The sequence below is a fragment of the Hyperolius riggenbachi genome, chromosome 12 (assembly GCF_040937935.1).
Source record: "Hyperolius riggenbachi isolate aHypRig1 chromosome 12, aHypRig1.pri, whole genome shotgun sequence".
NCBI lineage: Eukaryota > Metazoa > Chordata > Amphibia > Anura > Hyperoliidae > Hyperolius > Hyperolius riggenbachi.
Genome location: NC_090657.1, coordinates 93,163,473 through 93,185,302, shown reverse-complemented (window position 1 = coordinate 93,185,302; position 21,830 = coordinate 93,163,473). Strand labels below are relative to the sequence as shown.

Below are 21,830 nucleotides of genomic sequence, written 5' to 3'. Positions count from 1 at the left end.
GCAGACCGGAAAGACAGGAACTGCTGTGAGTTGCTGGAAGTGGCAAAGCCAGATTTCATTGAAGCACTTAAAAGGGTCAAGGAGATGGGCTGCATCAATTCTAGAGATGGAGCAACTATTTTATATTACCTGGAGAGCCTTATAGTCCTTCAGAACGTACAGAGACCAGGGGTGGCAAAAAATTTAACAGTGAGTATTATGTATCTAGCAATCTATTGTTATGTGCAGAGGCGGCCTTGGTGGGGGGGGGGGGGGGGGTACAAATCTACGCCCCGCATATGACACTCGTCCCAGGCCTCACATACTCTAAAGCTGGCTCTGTGATGTGCCTATCATCAGAAGCTATTGTGTATGTTTTGTTAAAAACTATCATCCAATATTCTTACAGGTGGAGGAGTGGTTGAGCAGATTAAGCCATATTCATAATTACAATGGGGAGACTGAGCGCTCAGTTGTCATTTTTGTAAAAGACCACAAAACAGCAGCACATCAGGTTGCCTCCTTGGTTCTCAGCGCTGAGGAAGAAAAGGTAATTCTTACCAGTTCAGCGGTCTATTTCCATATGTTAGTGGTAAAGGAATGGTTGCTAACTTTTTTTTTTGTTTTGTTTTTTTTTTTGTTTCAGTGGTTTGAAGTTTACTATGAAAAAGTTAGGCCTACTTTTCTTGAGAATAGGGAGAATAAATGTGATGAAGAGCCCAATGTTTTTTTCATCTCCACTTCTGGGAAAGTAATACATAACATTTCAAATGATATTGCTCGCTTCCATCACAGGTAAGTGTTGAATCTTAGCTTAGAGAAAAGGCTATTAACAAGCTATGTTAAAATTGGGTTGGCATCATGTCTCTTATGACATTTTATTATTATATACATTCACTTAGGTTTGGATTGACACCGATAACAAGCCAAGAGGCAAGACGTGTAACAGAAACTGTGGTTGCACCTAAAGCAACAACCGATACAGAAAAAAACGATTTAGCTAGGTACATGGCTCATTCTAATGGCGTAGCAGAAAGGACCTATCGAGAAAAGACCATTGATGAGGCAGTGAAAACTAGCATATTCATAAAGCGTAACAGAAACGCCCCTCACCCACAGCCTTCAACCTCTAGGTAAACTTGGTACAGGCTTGAAATGCATTTGCCTGTTTCAGAAATTCTCATTTATGTCAATACAATTTTTATTTTTTTATTTATGTAAATACAAGCCTAACTCTTTGTAATACCTTTATATTTTGTTTATTTTATTGACAGTCACCAAGAACACACCAAGGCCCTACCAGTCATAGAAGAAAATATTGAAAAAGAACAGTCATTGTTCCAAGAAAGGAAGCAGGCAGAAAAAAACCCAGCTATATTAAAGAATTCTAGAGAGCAGTTATTTCAGAAATTCCAAGATGTGTATCCAGTTAATCTTGACAAAGATGCTCCACAACAAAAACAGTGTAAGGACTTTTCTCAAGACCATGGACAGTACTTATATGATCGCTGGAGGAAAGCACAAAATAAATTACGCACAGAATGTATTGCAAGTAAGATTTCAACATTTTATTTATTACTAATCCTTTACTGTATTCACAAACCAATATCGAAAAGAAGATAAATGATGTTTCTCCCTTTTCTAATACTAGCAATGTGTTTAAAATCTGGATGCCGCCAAGAAGAAATGATTGAAGTCTTGATTCTTGCAAAGAACTGGAAAAGGAATAAACCAAGAGCGAAAGATGTACTGGATGTCCTTAACCCACTACTGGAAACTCTTCACACCCCACTGCAATAAGGACTTCATTTAACCATTTGAGGACCACAGTCTTTTCGCCCCTTAAGGACCAGGCACTTTTTTTCCCATTCAGACCACTGCAGCTTTCACGGTTTATTGCTCGCTCATACAACCTACCACCTAAATGAATTTTACCTCCTTTTCTTCTCACTAATAAAGATTTCTTTTGGTGCTATTTGATTGCTGCTGCGAGTTTTACTTTTTATTATATTCATCAAAAAAGACATGAATTTTGTCAAAAAAAAGACTTTTTTAACTTTCTGTGCTGACATTTTTCAAATAAAGTAAAATTTCCTATACATTTGAGCGCAAAAGTTATTCTGCTACATGTCTTTGATAAAAAAAAAAAAACATACAGTGTATATTTATTGAATTGGGTAAAAGTTATAGCGTTTACAAACTATGGTGCAAAAAGTGAATTTTCCCATTTTCAAGCATCTATGACTTTTCTGACCCCCTGTCAGATTTCATGAGGTGCTAAAATTCCAGGATAGTATATATACCCCCCAAATCACCCCATTTTGGAAAGAAGACATCCCAAAGGATTCACAAAGAGGCATGGTGAGTTCATAAAAGATTTTATTTTTTGTCACAAGTTAGCGGAAAATGACACTTTGTGACAAAAAAAAAAAAATCCATTTCTGCTAACTTGTGACAAAAAAATGAAATCTGCCACGGACTCACCATGCCCCTCTCTGAATACCTTGAAGTGTCTACTTTCCAAAATGGGGTCATTTGTGGGGTGTATTTACTGTCCTGGCATTTTGGGGGGTGCTAAATTGTAAGCACCCCTGTAAAGCCTAAAGGTGCTCATTGGACGTTGGGCCCCTTAGCGCACCTAGGCTGCAAAAAGGGGTCACACATGTGGTATTGCTGTACTCAGGAGAAGTAGTATAATGTGTTTTGGGGTGTATTTTTACACATACCCATGCTGGGTGGGAGAAATATCTCTGTAAATGACAATCTTTTGATTTTTTTTACACACAATTGTCCATTTACAGAGATATTTCTCCCACCCAGCATGGGTATGTGTAAAAATACACCCCAAAACACATTATACTACTTTTCCTGAGTACGGCGATACCACATGTGTGGCACTTTTTTGCACCCTAACTGCGCTAAGGGGCCCAAAGTCCAATGAGTACCTTTAGGATTTCACAGGTCATTTTGAGAAATTTGGTTTCAAGACTACTCCTCACGGTTTAGGGCCCCTAAAATGTCAGGACAGTATAGGAACACCACAAATGACCCCATTTTAGAAAGAAGACACCCCAAGGTATTCCGTTAGTAGTATGGGGAGTTCATAGAAGATTTTATTTTTTGTCACAAGTTAGCGGAAAATGACACTTTGTGAAAAAAACCAATAAAAATCAATTTCCGCTAACTTGTGACAAAAAATAAAATCTTCTATGAACTCACTGTACTACTAACGGAATACCTTGGGGTGTCTTCTTTCTAAAATGGGGTCATTTGTGGGGTTCCTATACTGTCCTGGCATTTTAGGGGCCCTAAACCGTGAGGAGTAGTCTTGAAACCAAATTTCTCAAAATGACCTGTGAAATCCTAAAGGTACTCATTGGACTTTGGGCCCCTTAGCGCAATTAGGGTGCAAAAAAGTGCCACACATGTGGTATCGCCGTACTCAGGAAAAGTAGTATAATGTGTTTTGGGGTGTATTTTTACACATACCCATGCTGGGTGGGAGAAATATCTCTGTAAATGGACAATTGTGTGTAAAAAAGCAAAAAAATTGTCATTTACAGAGATATTTCTCCCACCCAGCATGGGTATATGTAAAAATACACCACAAAACACATTATACTACTTCTACTGAGTACGGCAATACCACATGTGTGGCACTTTTTTGCACCCTAACTGTGCTAAGGGGCCCAAAGTCCAATGAGCACCTTCAGGCTTTACAGGGGTGCTTACAATTTAGCCCCCCCCCCCCCACTTGCCAGGACAGTTAACAAACCCCACAAATGACCCCATTTTGGAAAGAATACACGCTAAGGTATTCCATGAGGGCCATGGTGAGTTCATAGAAAAGTTTATTTTTTGTCACAAGTTAGCAGAAAATGACATTTTGTGAGAAAAAAAAAAAAAACACAATTCCTGCTTACTTGTGACAAAAAATAAAATATTCTATGAACTCACCATGCACCTCACGGAATACTTTGGGGTGTCCTCTTTCCAAAATGGCATCATTCGTGGGGTCTGTCCTGGCATTTTAGGGTCTCTGCAATCATTACATGTATGGCCAGTATTAGGAGTTTCTGCTATACTCCTTATATTGGGCATAAGGGTAATGCAGTCTGGGCTGAAAGGAAAAATGAACGTCAAACAATCAATCAATGTGGATGAAAAAATATCTGCCAAAAAAATTTGAAAAAAAAAGAGGAGGAAGGCTTCTGCCAGGACATAGGAGCTGCCGCCCCAAAAATCCAAACCCACCAGCTCGTATGCCCTGGCAAACCCGATTTATCCATTCACACCGATCGATGTGGATGAACAAATCATTGCCAGAGTTCTTTTTTGATACAAAGTGCTTGCCAAAGCATATGAAACCCTAACACCACTCCTCGGCCCATATGCCTCGGCAAACGTATCTTTTTGACTGCGGAGGAGAACTCTCGTCCTGCAGCGCTGCACTCACCGATTTTGTGTAACCTGACAGAAGCACAATGCTTCTGTCAGGATGCACCATCAGTGCTGCAGCTGATTGGTCGGTCTGGATAAAAAAAAGAAGGAAGAAAAAAGACAAAACAATACAAAAAGGGGGGGAAGGCGTCTGCCAGGACATAGGAGCTGCCGCCCCAAAAATCCAAACCCACCAGCTCGTATGCCCTGGCAAACCTGATTTATCCATTCACACCGATCGATGTGGATGAACAAATCATTGCCAGAGTTCTTTTTTGATACAAAGTGCTTGCCAAAGCATATGAAACCCCAACACCACTCCTCGGCCCATATGCCTCGGCAAACGTATCTTTTTGACTGCGGAGGAGAAATCTCGTCCTGCAGCGCTGCATGCACCGACTTGTGTGTAATCTGACAGACGCGCAATGTTCTGTCAGGATGCACCATCAGTGCTGCAGCTGGTTAGTCGTTCGCTCGGTCCACCTGGAAGGTTAATGGATGGAAAAAGAGAAAAAAAATACAAAAAAAACAAAAAATAAGCAAGCAGCAAAGCAATTACTTCATTAACACTAATAAACTTTGAACTTTAATAAAAACCTTAACATTGCAAACCAAACATTAACTTCTTTGCTTACCTGTTTTTTTTTTTTTTGTTTGTTTTTTTTTAACTTACCTCCCGAGGACAAACCTCTCCTCCCCCATGGGACAATGTGCAAAGTGCAAATCGCACAGAGTTGTGGCGAAGTACATTACGCATTTTGTCCCAAGTGAAAGGAGAGGTTTCTGGCAGCCCTGTGTATTACGGTCTCTCGAAACCAGATGTTGGGTTTCACACTGCATATTGACATATCCAGTGGGTCGAGCCCGCCGCACTGTATCGTCCAAAACAGACCTTCAGGGAATACCACAAGAGTAGCATTCGGCCTAGTAATGAACTGCGTCGCCATAGACTAACATGACTTCCGGGCCGATCAAAATTGACACAGAAGCCACGCAGTAACGTAGGCATACACTAGCGTTAAGTCAAGCACTTCCGGCGTAGGGGGGGACCGCAAAGTGTGACTTTCGCTAGGCATTTTGCCCTAACGCATCGCAGCAGTGTGAAATAGCACTGAGAGACCCTTGTGTGCCTACCGCTGTGTCTGGAGTTCCCTACTCTCTAATAGTGTACCTGCTCTTGGTACCTCTCAAAACACTCCCCTAGGCATAGGCCAGGCTGGTCAGGACAGGTGGGACAATAAACAGTGGTGTCACGCCTTATTCCAGCCCTGCTGCAGACACGACAACGTTTTCTTCTGATTCGGTGACCTGGGGTACTCGGAATTGGATAGGCATAATGCCTTCCATGCAGCCGGCTAGTTGCATCTTGGGGTTGGGCCACGGCACTTCCTGGATACAGGAGTTCCATAGTGATCTGTCTCTGAAATTGTAGAAACGATCCAGTTCTCCCAGCCTTACTGTAGATAACAAAGCTGTTGTAAATTGCCAATTGAATGAGGTAAAAAGACACTTTTTTATACCAGCGTCTTGTTTTTCGGGCGACTAAATAGGGCGCTAACCTCTGGTCATTGAAGTCCACCCCTCCCATGTTAGTATTATACTCGTGGACGACAAGGGGTTTTTCAATGACCTCAGTTCGCCGTTGAATTTCAACTGTCGTGTCTGCATGAATGGTGGACAGGAAGTAAACCTCCCTCTTGTCCTTCCAATTCACCGCGAGCAGGTCATCAGCACACAAGGCGGCCCTCTGCCCCCGTTCAAGTCTGGTGGTAATGAGCCGTTGGGGGAAGCCCCGGCGACTAGGCCGCACGGTGCCACAGCATCGGATTTTTTCTATTTTTAAGTGCTGAAAGAGGGCCACACTTGTGTAATAATTGTCCACATAAAGATGGTACCCCTTCTGGAACAAGGGTGACGCCAAATCCCACACAACCTTTCCACTGCTCCCCAGGTAGTCAGGGCATCCGACCAGCTCCAATTTTGAGTCTTTCCCCTCATAGACCCTAAAATAAGATGTATAGCCTATGGCCCTTTCACAGAGCTTATACAGTTTCACCCCATACCGGGCGCGCTTGCTTGGGATGTACTGTTTGATGCGAAGGCGCCCGGTAAAACGTATGAGGGACTCGTCAACGAAGATGTCCTGTTCAGGGGTATAAGCATCTGCAAATCTGGATGACAGGTAGTCTGTGAGAGGCCGAATTTTGTGGAGCCGGTAAAAAGCGGGGTGGTCACTTCGATGACAGGTTTCGTTGTTATTGAAGTGCAGGAAGCGCAGGATGTTCTCAAATCGTATCCTGGACATGGCAGCAGAGTACAGGGGAACATGACATGCTGGGTCCGTAGAACACATTCTGCTTTACTAGTCCCGTGTGAAGGAGAAGGCCCAAAAAATTTTAATTTCAGAAACTTGGACTGGTTTCCACTGAAAAGGCTGGGCAAGGAACTTCTCCGGATTGGCGGTTATATATTGTGTGGCCTTACGGTTGGTCTCTGCCACAATTAAGTCTAAGAGATCCTAGGTGAAGAACAGATAGAAAAAGTCTAGGGCCGATCCTAGATTATCTGTCTCCACCTGGACTCCAGACTGGGCGGTGAAAGGGGGAAGTACGGGTGCGGCGGAATCAGGGTATTGCCAATTTGGGTTTGCCAGCACCTCTGGTAAACTAGGGGTAGTACGGGCCCGTCTTCTTGGTGGCTGCGACTGGGATCTTACTGCACATGCCACTGAACCAGTTTCAACTTCCATGCTGGTGCTCGCCACTTCACCAGGGTCTACGGAAGTACTGGTGCTAGGTCCAGGAGATGTTGTGCTGCTGGTGCCTGCTCCACCATGAAATCTCAGACCAGCACTAACACCACTCTGCTGCCCTTGAGGCCGATCCTGCGCCACCTGCGGTCCAACAACATGGGGTGTGGTACGCCTGGCTCTAGCCGGGACCTCAACCTCATCATCACTATCGGTCAGTGAGCCACTGCTCTCTACAGGTTCAAACTCTGACCCGGAAGATTCGTCGAATGAGGCGTCCCAATCGTCCTCATCCGACTTGGCCATGTACCTGTACGCCTCATCATCGGAATACCTCTTTCTTGCCATGGTGGACTGCTAAATTTAGGGGGTATTCCTCTGAGACTACCCAGAAAAAAAGAGCACCTACCTAGCAAAAGGGAGTATTTGAGAGGTAGAAAGCTGTGGTCACTGAGTTTTGATAAAAAAAAAAATCAAAACTGATCTTTACAGTGCCACAGCTATTGTACAGTGTTTTTTGCAGTGATCAGAAAAAAAAATTCTGTCACTGCGGTAGGGCGGGCTAAATGCAAGTGCAAGCGAATGATCAGGCCTGATCGGGCAAATACTGTGTTTTTTTGTGGATCCTAGTGACCCTAATAGATCTGACTGCGATCAGTAATGATCACTTACAGAGACTATATAGTACCAATGTTGATTAGCGACAGTGATGACGCTAATTAGTGACTGTGGTGCAGTGGGCTGAGCACTAACTGACACTTACAAAGGGGCCTAGCTAACTGGCCTAACTGCTAACACTAGTGATACTAAAAAAGTGACAGTTTTCACTGATCACTGTTTTTAGATCACTAGGATAGTGACAGGGGGGTGGTGGCGAGTGGGGAATCAGAGGCAATCAGAAACAATCACAGGACAATCAAAGGCAATCGCAGGCCAATCACAGGGCACTCAATTCACGGGACAATTAAAGCCAATCACAGGACAATCAAAGCCAATCACAGGCCAATCAAAGCCAATCACAGGCCAATCACAGGGCAATCACAGGGCAATCACAGGGCAATCAAAGCCAATCACGGGACAATCAAAGCCAATCACAGGCCAATCCCAGGGCAATCACAGGACAATCAAGGCCAATCACGGGACAATCAAAGCCAATCACGGGACAATCAAAGCCAATCACGGGACAATCTAAGCCAATTACAGCACAATCAAATTGAATGTCAGCACAATGAAATTGAATGTCAGCACAATGAAATTGAATGTCAGCACAATCAAATACAGTTACAGCACAATCAAATACAGTGCACTGGGAAGGTGATTGAGGGGGGGGGGGGGTCTGAGGGCGATCTGAGGGTGTGGGGGGTTGATTAGGTGCCCGCACGGGGCAGACTGGGTCCTGATCTGGTGGGTGGCAGACACAGGGGGTGACGATAGGAGATCAGTGAGGGATTACAGGGGAGAATAGATGTAAACAATGCACTGGGGAGGTTATCAGGAGGGGGGGTCTGAGGGCAATCAGAGGGTCTGGGTGGGTGATCAGGTGCCCCCAAGGGACAGTTTAGGGTCTGCGCTGATGGGTGGTGGTGACAAGGGGTGATAGGCGGGTGATAGATAGGTGATAGACAGGTGATCAGTGGGTAAGGCAGATGTATACAAAGGTATACAGTATACAGGGGGGTGGTCTGGGGGGGATCTTAGGGTAGAGGGGGGGTGATCTGGGGACCCTAGGGGGCAGTTAGGGACCTAACCTAGGGGATAGCGTTGCTAGATAGTGACGGAGTGATTGATGGGTTTTTATGGGGGTGATTGGGTGCTAACAGTGGTGTGCTGGGGTGGTCAGGGGGGTTCTGAGGGCTGGGGTGGGCGATCGGGGGTCTGGGTGGGCTAAAGAGTGTTTTTGTAAACTTATCTGCCGGGCTGCCGTCCTCTCTGATGGTTGCACGACGAGTGACCATCAGCGGAGGAGGCAGCCAGAGTATAATACACTTTGTTGCAATAACAAAGTGTATTATACTTTGTGATTGGCCGGGATCGCGCAGTTTGAAACCCGCCGGCGCTGCTGATTGGCCGGCGGGTTTCCGAACAGGGTGGGCGGAGCCTATTACCGGCGGCGATCGCGTCATAATGACGCGATCGCCGCACAGCCACCTCTGATGCCGCCCCTGCCGATGGGCGTATTGCGGTCGTTTGGGCCCGGTCTTTGCCGCCGCCCATCGGCTGGGGGCGGTCCTCAAGTGGTTAAACAGCAAGAGGGTTTGAATCAGGATGACCAGGGTTGCTCGTAAACTAAGCCAGAGCGAATCTACGCATCGTAGTACGCAACTACGCATCGTAGTTCGAAGGCGAAGTTTACAAACTACACTTACGCATTTCCGCGTAGGCGTAGTCCCGCTATGCGTAGCTTCGTCCGCTACGCGTAGTTGCTGTATGTATTGCGTAGTTAACTACGCGTGCGGTAACTGCATTAATATTTGTCATTGCGCATGCGCAGAAAATTTATTGCCCTTTATACGCATACAATTCCACATTGAATGTCATAATGGATGCTTAAAATAGCTTGTGAATGCGTATAGTTAACAGATTATTGCGGAAATTTTTCCGTATTAGGGCATAAGCGGTCGCATCAACTACGCTACGCAATACGTGCGGCTTGCGTATTTTAATGCGTAGTCTACGGTATGGTAACGCAGCGAAGTGGCTGTTTGCGGAGGCGTAGATTGCGAAGCGTATTTGCGTAAAAATACGCGTAGTTCCAGCGGAGCGAAGTTGGCTGCCTACGACCATCCCTGAGGATGACACCATTTATTGGCTCTGATGCATCAGCTTGACTGACATAGCTTTGAAACTCAGTCAAGGCGGGATTAGTCTGAGACCAATACACAATCAGGGGAGGGGCATTAGTCTGCAACCTGAGGTTCTATCAGAAAGTGGGAGTCTAAAAATCTATTGTTCTTGGATAGTGTAAAGCAGTGACTGGGCTTGCAAGCTACGAGAGCTTACCTTTCTAGGAATACCAAGTCTTTTTTGTTCACTTTTTGTTTTATTTTATTTGCCATTTGCTGCTGTATTTTGTTATTTATTCAATTTTTTTTTAACTTAAACCAATGGAGACATCCCGCTATGCGTAAGAATGTTGACCTTTTTCTTGTTTTTTTCCTCTATAAAATTGTTTGTTTGTATATCAACTTTTGTTGTGTTCAAGTAATAACTGCATGTTCTATTATTTTGTGTCTTGATGTCTTGTTGCTTACAGAATGTGGACTGGGTAAGATCTGTCCAGCCTTCAAGATATACATTAAATGGTTCATTGTCAAACTTGGTTGGTTCTTTGTCAACTTTGTTGTTATCTCAAATATCACTCTATACACACACACACACACACACGCACGCACGCACGCACGCACACACACACACACAATCTGGATAATATATATATTTTATATATATGTTTTTTAAGGTCATTTTCTGAAGGTTTTCCTGATTTTTCTTTCTATTTTTTTTTCTAGCCAGAATCGGGTGCATCTGGTTTGCCCAGTTTGTCTGAAAGTGCTCAAACATTTGTCTACACACTTGCACAGGAAATGCATGCAATTAAAGTCACCTGAAGAGGTTAAGGAAGCTGTTAAGAATGCTAGAAGACGTCTGTGGAAGATTTCAGAGACAGGCACAGTGTTTGATTATAAAACCATCCAGGGACTCCATTCCCCTGAGGAATTTTGTACCTTTTTGGAAAACAAAGGCTTCATAATCAAGAATAAGCATCAAATGGCAAGGTATGTATGCTTCATTTTCAACTTTTCTCCCCTAATGTATTAGAATGTTGCAATTATATTTGCATTGCATCAGGTCATATGTGAGCATATCAATAAATGTGACTAGGAGCATAATCTTTAAATATGGCCTTTCAAAATGTGGCAGCCCCATATGCCTGTGCGTGTTTGTGCCAAGAAAAAAAAGTGCCTTATTTGGCCTCCTTCCAACCCAACCTGTGTATGCAGCTTCTGTGTCCTCCCCTCTACAAATTTGAAGGTGATCATACATCAGTCAACTTGGTGGCAGATTGACCATCCAATTTGATTATTATATTCTGATAAGATGAAAATCATTGCTGTCAAAAACATGGTCACATTTATTGATTGGACATGCTGTAAGATGTAGGGCCAACATCCTTGATCGGGTTCATGACGGTAATGGCGTGCTATATTGGGATAAGCAGCAATTGCAATAGAATCCCTGGCACTGTCCCCACAGTGTAAAATGTTCCCCATGCAGTACCTGGCTTTGCACTTTGTCCTCCGTGCATATAGTCGTGCACCATGTGGTTGCCAGCATATACATGGGTGCATGTTTGATATCACAGGACAGAGCCCGGAGCCAGAGGCGGACACCCAAAGGTAAAGAATACTGCACGGGGAACACTTTACATCAGGGGTGCAGTGCCGGCTAGGTGGTATATGCAGTATCACAAGGCTGATTCCTGAGAGATTTCATGCTGAAATCAACCAGGAATAGGTGCATGGGCAGGTAAAGGATCTCAAAGAGAGGTCTGTCCCTTGGTCGATCTGCCCATGCATTGTCTGATGTATGGGCACCTCAGCAGAGCAGAAGAGCTTCATACTCATGCATGGCTGGACAGCTCTTCATCCTCTTCAGTATAGCAGTCATGCAACCAATCACCTTGTTGCTTAATTTTATCTGTGCCCCATGGGATTGTGAAATTAAAGGGTGAAGGGACACTATTCAACTCAGGACCAGACCCTTAAGCCTCCAAACCACCTCCACCAGGCAACAATGGGGATCATGACTGGCATTGTTATGCCCCTGGCTGTGACCTTTGTAGCAAGCTTTAAAAATGCCAACCTAATATATTGTATGTATTATTTATTTGTATTAATTATTAAGGACTTATATAGCCCCCACATCTTACACAGTGCTATACAGAGTATATATTGTCTTGTCACTTAACGATCCCTCACAATTGAATCCCTACCATAGTTTTATGTCTATATCGTGTTGTGTATGTATCATACTGACAAGATATATATACTCTGTACAGCGCTGCGTAATATGTCGGTGCTATATAAATACTAAATAATAATAATAATACTCTACTTAAGATAGATTATAAGCTCGCACGGGTAGGGTCATCCTCCTGTTTACTGTTTTTGTCTCAATATTATTGCTGCTTGGGACTCTGCTATACATTTTTTAGTTGTATCTATGTTCCCCTTGTTGTTTTATTGGGGTTTGTAAAGTGCTGCAGAATATGTTGGCGCTATATAAATGAAGTGGTGCAAAAAAAAATATTAATAATAATTGACATCAACTTACAGATGTTCAAACAAGTTGCTTATGTATTATTTTTTTATCATTTTATTTTATTTATTTTATTATTATTTAGTACTGTATAGTGTGTACTGTATAGAGTATACAATCTAATCCCTACCTTAGTCTTATGTCTATATCATGTAGTGTATTGTATCGTACACTTTCTTACTTGAAAAACATTTACATCAAATTACTCAACTGACAGATGTCCAAACAAATTGATTACAAACCACTTAGAGGCAGGGTGGTACTCAGGATTGTACTCAAACAGCTGTGGCCTGCAGAAAGCAACTGAGCACTTTAAAATATTAGGCTTAAAGGCTGTACAGTTATGCTAGTGGCTAGAGTGCTGATCCACTGTCTCAAATACTTTAAATTAATGGTCAGGCAAAAAATAAAATGAGTTTCACTTACCTGAGGCTTCTACCATTGCCATGCAGCCATCCTGTGCCCTCATAGTCACTCACCGCTTCTCCAGCCCCCCACCACCAACTAGTGTCATTTTTGCTGACCCCAGGGTTGGCACACTGCCACTAGTACATTTGCACGCATTCCCACTGGTGCATGAACATTAACACATACATTTTTACACGTTAGTGGTGCAAAACGTAAAAATGTATGCGATGCACCACTAACGCATAAAGATGTATGTGTTAATGTTCATGCAACAGCGGGAATGCATGAAAATTTACATGTGGCAGTCCGCTGACCTCAAGGTCGTCAAAAACAAAACTAGCTGCCGGCGGGGGACCGGAGCAGCAGTGAATGACTACGAGGGCAGAGGATGACTGCATGGGGATGGTAGAAGCCCCAGGTAAGTGAAATTCATTTTATTTTTTGCCTGACCATTCCTTTAAGACAGTAAGGACTAAACACATAATCTGCATGCTTGTTTCAGATGTTCAATTCAGATGCTAAATAGAGCAGCAGGGTGATAAACATGGTTTAAATGAAACCATGGCAGCTCTCCATATTCCTCTCACTACAGAATTACTTTGAAGTGACCCCCCAAGTTATTTTTTTAACAGACAATCAGCAAGCTCATATAGAACAAAGTCCAGCATGAGATCAACTTGATCAGTACGCTCTTGAGCCAGGGCCTAGTTTTGCATCATAGTATGTGTGTATTCAATTTTATATAGAAATATGCTAGGTAAAGCGTCAAGGAAAAAAAAATGAAAGAAAAACAAACAGATATACTACATCCCCCAAGTTATCAGAATAACACAATTCATTTTCAACATCTTTCCCTTGCTTACGATCCATTTAATGCATTGATGTAAATATGCTTATTTGGCCACTAAACAGTGTCAAGCACTCAATTTAAATAACTTTCTAAGGCTAGGTACACACAAGATAAAAGTCTTTGGAAAATGAAAGACCATTGTATGTCTTTATACAAACAGAGGCGCCAAAATAATATAGTCAACTAAAACTTTTAAACCGGAGAGGCAGTAATGGACTTGCCTACTCCAAAAGGACACAAAAATGTAATAATGTTTAAAGTGAACCTAAAGCCGATAAAAAAAAATGAGATTAACTCACCTGGGGCTTCCCTCAGCCCCCTGTAGCCGATCGGTGCCCTCGCAGCTCCGCTCCGATGCCTCTGCACCCGCCGGCGAACACTTCCGGTTTGGCCGTCACCGGCCGACAGGCATGGGAACGCGAGTGATTGTTCGCGTTCCCAGCCTGTATATTGCCCCCTATGCTGCTATTGCGACCTCCTGGCCGCAATAGCAGCATAGGGGGCGATATACAGGCTGGGAACACGAACAATCACTCGCGTTCCCATGCCTGTCGGCTGGTGACGGCGAAACCGGAAGTCGTCGCCGGCGGGTCCAGAGGCATCGGAGCGGAGCTGCGAGGGCACCGATCGGCTGCAGGGGGCTGAGGGAAGCCCCAGGTGAGTTAATCTCATTTTTTTTTATCGGCTTTAGGTTCACTTTAACAGAGCAATTTATTGATACACACTACTGCCTCTGCCCATTTTAAAAAAGTTGAGTTGATTTTATTCCTAGGCACCATGGTCTGTTTGTATATTGCTCAAATCCACCCCTGGTGGAGGGGAGTTTCCCCCCTTTCTATATCCAATCTACAGAGAGGGAGTTCTAAATCCTGAATGGGAACAGGTCTATTTTTCAAACCTGCATTTTTAGTGGTTGCCTTAGCATGTATTTGTGAGTACAACAATACTTACTTTGCCACCTATCCACCCCTTACCAATACATACTACACTATATTGAGCTCTCAGTGTCCCTGTTCTTTGTTTTCTGTTACAAATACACATATGGTTTTTTTCTTATTTCTAGAATCCAACCAAATCTTAGAGAAAAAAGTGCAGGAACGAGTGAAACAGCATCCCATGATATTGATGAACATCTACCTATAGAAGAGGAATCTGACAGGATTGATAATGAAGTAGAAGAATCAGAAGAAGAATTTGATCAGATGGATGAGGGAAGAAAGTCTGACCTGGTGGATGAGGAAAAAGAGCCCAGGCAGATGGAAGAGGAGTCTGAACATACTGAGGAGGAAGATAAAGATGACAGGACAGAGAATAATGTAGAAAACATAGGCATAGATCAACAAATGAACAGGTGATATATTAATTTATTTGTTATAACTGATCATTGTTTACTTTATTTTTAACCTATAATTTTTACTAAACAGAACCCTTACAATACGTTGGACTACAAATACAAGGATTAAAATGAGGAAGGCTGGACTGTATAAGCGCCACTCTCTGAATGCCCCACTGTTAAAGAGTTTTGCATCCCATCTGCAAGAGAATCTGAGAGTCAAGAGGTACCAACAGGAGGTAATTAACTGTAAATTCCTTTATTGGACAATATGTCAGTGTTTGTTACATTAATTGCCCCCAGAGGATAACCCATTTTCATCTAAGTTTGTCATACTGTTAGAATAGCATTTGGCCTGTTAATGCCATTGCTATTACAATATTATTCTGTAGGATATGAAAGTTGTGGCAGCAGTTGCTGTTATAGCTTCTCCTTGTTGGCAGGAATAAGTTTTTTTTCCTTCTTTTTAGGTTGAAGATGTGGCCAGATTCTTGTATTTTATGAATCCAAAGTCTGTGAACTTAACATTTGTCAAGGACATCGAAAAATTCAATCAGTTTTTTAATAAGCTGAAGGACATTCTTACCAGCCAGACAATGTTTAATTATCTAAAGCACATCAGGAGATTTGTGAATATCCAGATTAAGTCTACTAATTTGCGTGTGAGCAATCCATCCCTATTTAAAGCCTGCAATTTCTTTATGGAGGTAACGGAAGATATGCAAAAAAGAATTAGTAAAGGAATATCTAGTGAGGTTGTCAGAAAAAGGTAATTTTTTCTTTTTTTACCTTCTGGTTTGTTGGAATTAAAGGAGTAGACACATAACTACAAATCATGGGGCCCCTAGCAAAATTTTGATGGAGCCCTACATTGTTCCCATCTTTTCCCTTGCCTCCTACCCTTGTTGACCCTCAGAGCCTGGAGTCATCATAAAACAAGTGTTGCCATCATAATCATCACACCCATAACAAGTGTATCCCCAAAAATGTCTGATCTGAAGGATGCACCCCTTTATCAGAGAGAATTGGTAGTTGGGGCCCCATTACAGCTCTTTGCCCCCTGCAGGTACAGGGACTGCTCCCATGTAGTTTCACCCATATATAGGAGCTTATTTATTTTTATCTCTTGGCAGGTACACATCACTGATGAAAACTGTGACAACGCCAGAAAACTGTCGCAGACTTTTAGTTGAAGCGAAGAAATCATTTTTGCAAGCCATTCAGGAAGCAAGAAAGAAGCGTACAATTGAGAAAGATGTGAAATTGCTTATCATGTATTACCTGGAAGCATTGTTGGTTCTTAAACATCTGCAAAGACCAGGGGTGGTACAAAACATGACCGTAAGTAACACACTTCTAAAGAGACATTTGTGTTGTGGAATTTAAATTTCTGTGTTTTCATGTTAACTTTTATTTTTTGTTTAATCTCCCAGATCTCTGAATGGAAAGAACGTTTTTGTTATAGGTACACCTGGGAGAACAGTCCATTGGATCTAACTGTTGTTGCAGTAGCAGAACACAAGACTGCCACACAACAAGTGGCCACCTTTGCATTAACAGCAGAAGAAGAGCAGGTAACAAGCTGTAATGAGATAGAGAAACTCATATATATTGGCATTTGAAACAATGTAATGATGTTATATTCCTCTTTTCCCCAGTGGTTCAAATTATATTATGAAAAGGTCAGGCCAACATTCTTAAGGAAAAGTTCGCCTAAAGATATCTTCTTTATTTCATCAACCGGGCACCAAATTTACAATGTTTCCAATGATTTGAGGAAGCTTCACAAGCGGTAAGTTAGCAATGGCAAACATGCAATTATTGTACTAATGGTTCTTGATTTTTTTGTACTATAGTAATTATTTTCCCCAATTTAGGTTCAGGCTTCCTAATGTTTCAAGCCAGCTGGCTCGTCGAGTTTGTGAAACATGGACAGTGGCTAAGTATTCAGACTCTGAGAAGTACCTGTTTGCAAAATATCTTGCTCATACCAGCATAACTGCAGATAGGTGCTATAGAGAAAAAACCCTGATAGACATCTGCCATGCCTCCATATTGGTTTCACAAATCGGAGCAAGCAAAGATGTGGAAAATCAACCAAGTACTTCAAGGTAATTTATAGTTTTGACCTGACTTATGTCTCCCAGAAGCCTTTTAATTATTCCTCCTAGCCTCCCTTGCATTCTCTCTTTGTCATTAAATTTAATTTATGAGCTGCAGGTTCACTCTACACCAGTGAATCTGGACATGTGCCTAGCTTTCAGAGGCATAAAGCAAACATTTGCAGATTTGTGAATGATGTATTATTATGGGAAGCCACAGTTGCTCACTCACAGATGATTATCACATACCTTCTGTTTCATTTAGCACTGCTATGTAATAAAGGGCTTTATACTTAAAAAATATATATATATTTTTTTTTTAAATATGTAAAGAAGATTAGCATCAACCTCAAGTAAAGCGGCATCCACTCAAATACAGACAGTGAACCGCAAACAAGAAGCAGCGTAAGTTATTATACCTTCTGTTTCATTTAGCATTGCTTTTTAATAGAGGGCTTTTTCATTTGTTTTAGCCCTATGAATTTTCCTAATGGTCCTGAGTCACCTTGCGATAACTGGGTATCCCTTTGACATTAACATTTATACTTAAAAATATATATTTTTTTTAATATGTAAAGAAGATTAGCATCTACCTCAAGTGCAGCGGCATCCACTCAAATACAGACAGTGAACCGCAAGCAAGAAGCAGCGTAAGTTACATTCTTTAATAATTGTGATTCTTATTCATTTTACTAATTTTCCTCTCATCCATTTACAGTGCCCAGGCTAAGAACCCAAGAGAAAAAGCCTTCAGGAAGTTTGTAGAAATGTATCCCCTGGACTTGCACTCACTTGGACCAGTCCCTCAAACAGCCAAGGCTGTGTCTAAAGTGCATGGACAATACTTCAGTGACAGATGGAGAAAGACACAAAACAAAATGCGAACAGACTATATAGCAGGTGAAATATTTACAATGTGTATTTATATTTTTACACCTCCTGTTTAAAGCCTACTTAAGAATGACTGATATGTCTGAAAAATGTAAAGCTATAGGCTTTCTATCCACCAGCGGTACTGTATGCTAGCCTAGCTTCAGAGGCATAAAGAGATAATTTGCATATTCAGTAGCCACATATTATGGGTAACCACAGATGTTCACTTAAAGGGAACCTAAACTGAGAAGGATATGGATTCTTCCTTTCAAAATAATACCATTTGCCTGACTCTCCTGCTGATCCTGTGTCCCTAATACTTTTAGCCACAGTCCTGAACAAGCATGCAGATCAGGTGCTCTGACTGAAGTCAGACTGGATCAGCTGCACGCTTGTATCAGGTGTGCGATTCAGCCACTACTGCAGCCAAAGAGATCAGCAGGACTGACAAGCAACTGGTATTGTTTAAAAGGAAACAGTTAGGGTAGGAACACACTAGGCAGACTCACATATGTGTTTTCCACTACAGTATGTGCTTTGGAGAAAACTCATGCGATTCTGCCTAGTGTGTCCCTACCCTTAAAGGGATACTTAAGTCTGAAAAAAAAATGACTTTTCCTCACCCGAGGCTCCCCTCAGCTTCCTGCAGCTGAACAGTGCCTTCGCTGTGTCCCTCCGATACACCTGGACTCGCCGGTGGCCACTTCCGGTTTGGCCGTCACCGGCCGACAGGCTGGGAACGCGGCTGATTATCCGCGTGCCCGGCCGCAATAGCGCCCTCTATAATGCTATTGCGGCCGGTGACGGCCAAACCGAAAGTGGCCACCGGCAAGTCCAGGCGTGTCGGAGGGACACGGGGAGGGCACCGTTCAGCTGCAGGAGGCTGAGGGGAGCCTCGGGTGAGTAAAAGTCATTTTTGTTTTCAGCCTTAAGGTTCCCTTTAAGGATCCCTTTAAAGCTAAATTATCACAAATTCCTTCTGTTTTAAGAAGGTAAATCACACCAAATATTGCATGTTTTTTTAAGTAGTAGGGCTTTTTGGTCTCTTTACTCCCTTATACTTTCCAAGTGCTTGGTTACTCTGTCATACTTCAGTGCTATTCAAAACTTGCTTTCAGTGTGTTTGGTCAATAGAAGTAGGCTTGAAGTATGAAGAGAAGCACAATTTAGTGTTTGAGTGTAGGTGGAGAGGGGTGTGTGTGTGCAGGACCAGTTTAAGGGACCCTGGGGCAAACTTAAGTGTGGGGGCCCACTGCCTGAGATGTCATACCCTCCCTGTGCTGTTACCCGATTGCTGCCAGGGTCCCTGCGAGTATGCTTCCTGTAATTACCTATCTCAGCGTGCGGGCAGGAAGCGCTGGCACACTGTCTTCTTCCTGCTCTATGACCCGGCACATAATGTGTAAACATGCGCCGGGTCATAGAATGGGAAGGAGACAGCATGCCAGCCTGAGTGTGCACTGTCACTGCCTAAACTGGTGAGCACCTGTCACCACCTAAACTAGGCGGGCCCTGTCACTACCTAATCTGGGGAGCACCTGTCACCAACTAAACTAGAGGGGCCCCTGTCACTACCTAAACTGGGGAGTGTGACGAACATTACGGAAAAGTCGTGCACTAGTGCCATCGATTTTTGTATGGTCGTCAGTTCATCAAATTGCGAATGCGGGTTACCCTTCGTGATGAACAAATGACCGTGTGAGAGGATTTCTGCCGCTGATCGATTTACCCCATCCGCAGACCGGCCTTGCGGTCTGTGACAGGGAGCACCTGTCACCACCTAAACTAGGGGGGTCTCTGTCACCACCTAAACTAGAGGGGTCCCTGTCACCACCTAAACTGGGGAATGCCTGTCACCACCTAAACTGGGGAATGCCTGTCACCACCTAAACTAGGGGGGGTCCCTGTCACTACCTAAACTGGGGAGCACCTGGCACTACCTAAACTAGGGGGGTCCCTGTCACCACCAAAACTGGTGAGCACCTATCACCACCTAAACTAGGCGGGTCCCTGTCACTACCTAAACTGGGGAACACCTGTCACCACCTAAACTAGGGGGGTCCCTGTCACGACCTAAACTAGAGGGGTCCCTGTCACCACCTAAACTGGGGAATGCCTGTCACCACCTAAACTAGGGGGGTCCCTGTCACCACCTAACCTGGGGAACGCTTGTCACCACCTAAACTAAGGGGGGTCCCTGTCACTACCTAAACTGGGGAGCACCTGTCACCACCTTAACTAGGCAGTCCCTGTCATTATCTAAAACTGGGGGGCAACTTGTCACTAAATAAACTGGAGGGGCACCTGTGTCGGAGGCTCTCACAATCTAATCCCTACCATAGTCTAATGTCAATGGTCATGTAAATTTGGCTCCACCCCTGACTACACTAACATTCTGGTCCATGGCCACACCCATTTTCCAACTTTCCCTCTATTGTTTGGCATGGCGCAGCGCGCGCAGCTGCCCCCTCACTTGGAAAGTTTTGAAGATCTCGGGTAGAGGCTAAGTAAACAAGACTTATGTTCTCTGTGTCCTCCTGAATACATTGTATGAAGTTAAAGTCCTCCACTGGATTGCTTTCTCATTCTGGATATTCTGACATTGGATTGTTACTACAAAAAATAAATTATGCTATTGACAATTTTTGCATCCACCCATGATCTGTTATGACCACACCCACTCATAAGGCCTCCTACATTTATTCTGCACATGGACGTACTATTGCCATTGCCTGCCACTGCATAGACTACTAATAGCAATACAAACACAATAAAAACAAAGTAGTGTAGTTCCACCCCTAAATACAATCTAGTACAAATTCCATATGAATAAATACGGGGCTTTAAATGAACAATTTGGTCTTTTATTCTTCTTCAAAATTTCTTCAAGATTGCAGACACACATGTAAACACAATTTCGGATTCCAAATCACAATAACGACTGCCTGACACGTGTTTCATGGTCAAAGACCGCTTCCTCAGAGGCACACAGTATACACACACACACACATCAACTGTCGACCATCACACGATATGAGACCGCAATCTGTATAGAATCAAAGACTGGTAATCACCGACGGATCCTGGACGCCATAGCAAGTCCAGGAGAAGCAAGAGACTACTAATGCTTTCCTCTCCTCTCTAATACTAGGTCACTTCAAAAAAGGGAAACCAAGAGAAGAAGAAGTGAAGAGGTTGATTGAGTCCAAGAGATGGAAGCAAAATTTACCACAAATAAAGAATGTCATGGAGCAACTATTGCACACTTCCAAAACAAACTCCTCATTGTCCACAATTTATCTTAATAAAAAAAAATAAAAACAAAATACTAGAGCTATTCATAAAAATGATATTGTGTCTGCTTTGTTAGACCTATAAGCAGGGCTGGGCTGAGGCAGAGGCTAAAGAGGCTCCAGTCCCAGCTATCATTTACCTATTGTGTTTGAAGAAAAGAGAAATAAGAAAAAAAGGAATACATGGCAGTGACTGTAAGCCAGATAACTAGAGATTAAGGTTTTGGGGGTAGGAGGTCCTGGGGAGCCTCTTAGTCTAATAGCAATCACTGTGTGACAGTTGGGGTGGGAGAGGTGGAGGGGCGCACTTTGGCAGAGCTGGGACAAGGTCCTCCAGCACCCAAGGCTGAGACACCAAAGTGCGCCCCTCCATCCCTCCCACCCCAGCTGTCACTCACTGATTACTATTAGAGTAAGAGGGCCACAGGGCCCACAACCTCCCCAACACCTTAATATCTAGTTATCTGGCTTGCAGTCACTGCCATGT

At 43.3% G+C, this 21,830-nt stretch overlaps 1 protein-coding gene across 1 annotated transcript in view; it reads left to right on the top strand.

The window, feature by feature from the left end:
* LOC137540955 (uncharacterized) overlaps positions 1 to 21,368 on the top strand; it is a 592,808-nt gene extending 571,440 nt beyond the window's left edge. Inside the window, exons 5-16 of the mRNA XM_068262128.1 lie at positions 10,675 to 10,941; positions 14,806 to 15,093; positions 15,167 to 15,314; positions 15,546 to 15,844; positions 16,209 to 16,416; positions 16,509 to 16,649; positions 16,734 to 16,867; positions 16,953 to 17,186; positions 17,511 to 17,582; positions 17,756 to 17,827; positions 17,896 to 18,077; positions 21,202 to 21,368. Coding sequence (XP_068118229.1) covers positions 10,754 to 10,941; positions 14,806 to 15,093; positions 15,167 to 15,314; positions 15,546 to 15,844; positions 16,209 to 16,416; positions 16,509 to 16,649; positions 16,734 to 16,867; positions 16,953 to 17,186; positions 17,511 to 17,582; positions 17,756 to 17,827; positions 17,896 to 18,077; positions 21,202 to 21,368 — 2,133 coding nt within the window. The 5' untranslated portion in view covers positions 10,675 to 10,753. The remainder of the gene's footprint in view (positions 1 to 10,674; positions 10,942 to 14,805; positions 15,094 to 15,166; positions 15,315 to 15,545; positions 15,845 to 16,208; positions 16,417 to 16,508; positions 16,650 to 16,733; positions 16,868 to 16,952; positions 17,187 to 17,510; positions 17,583 to 17,755; positions 17,828 to 17,895; positions 18,078 to 21,201) is intronic.
* The last annotated feature ends 462 nt before the right edge of the window (positions 21,369 to 21,830 follow it).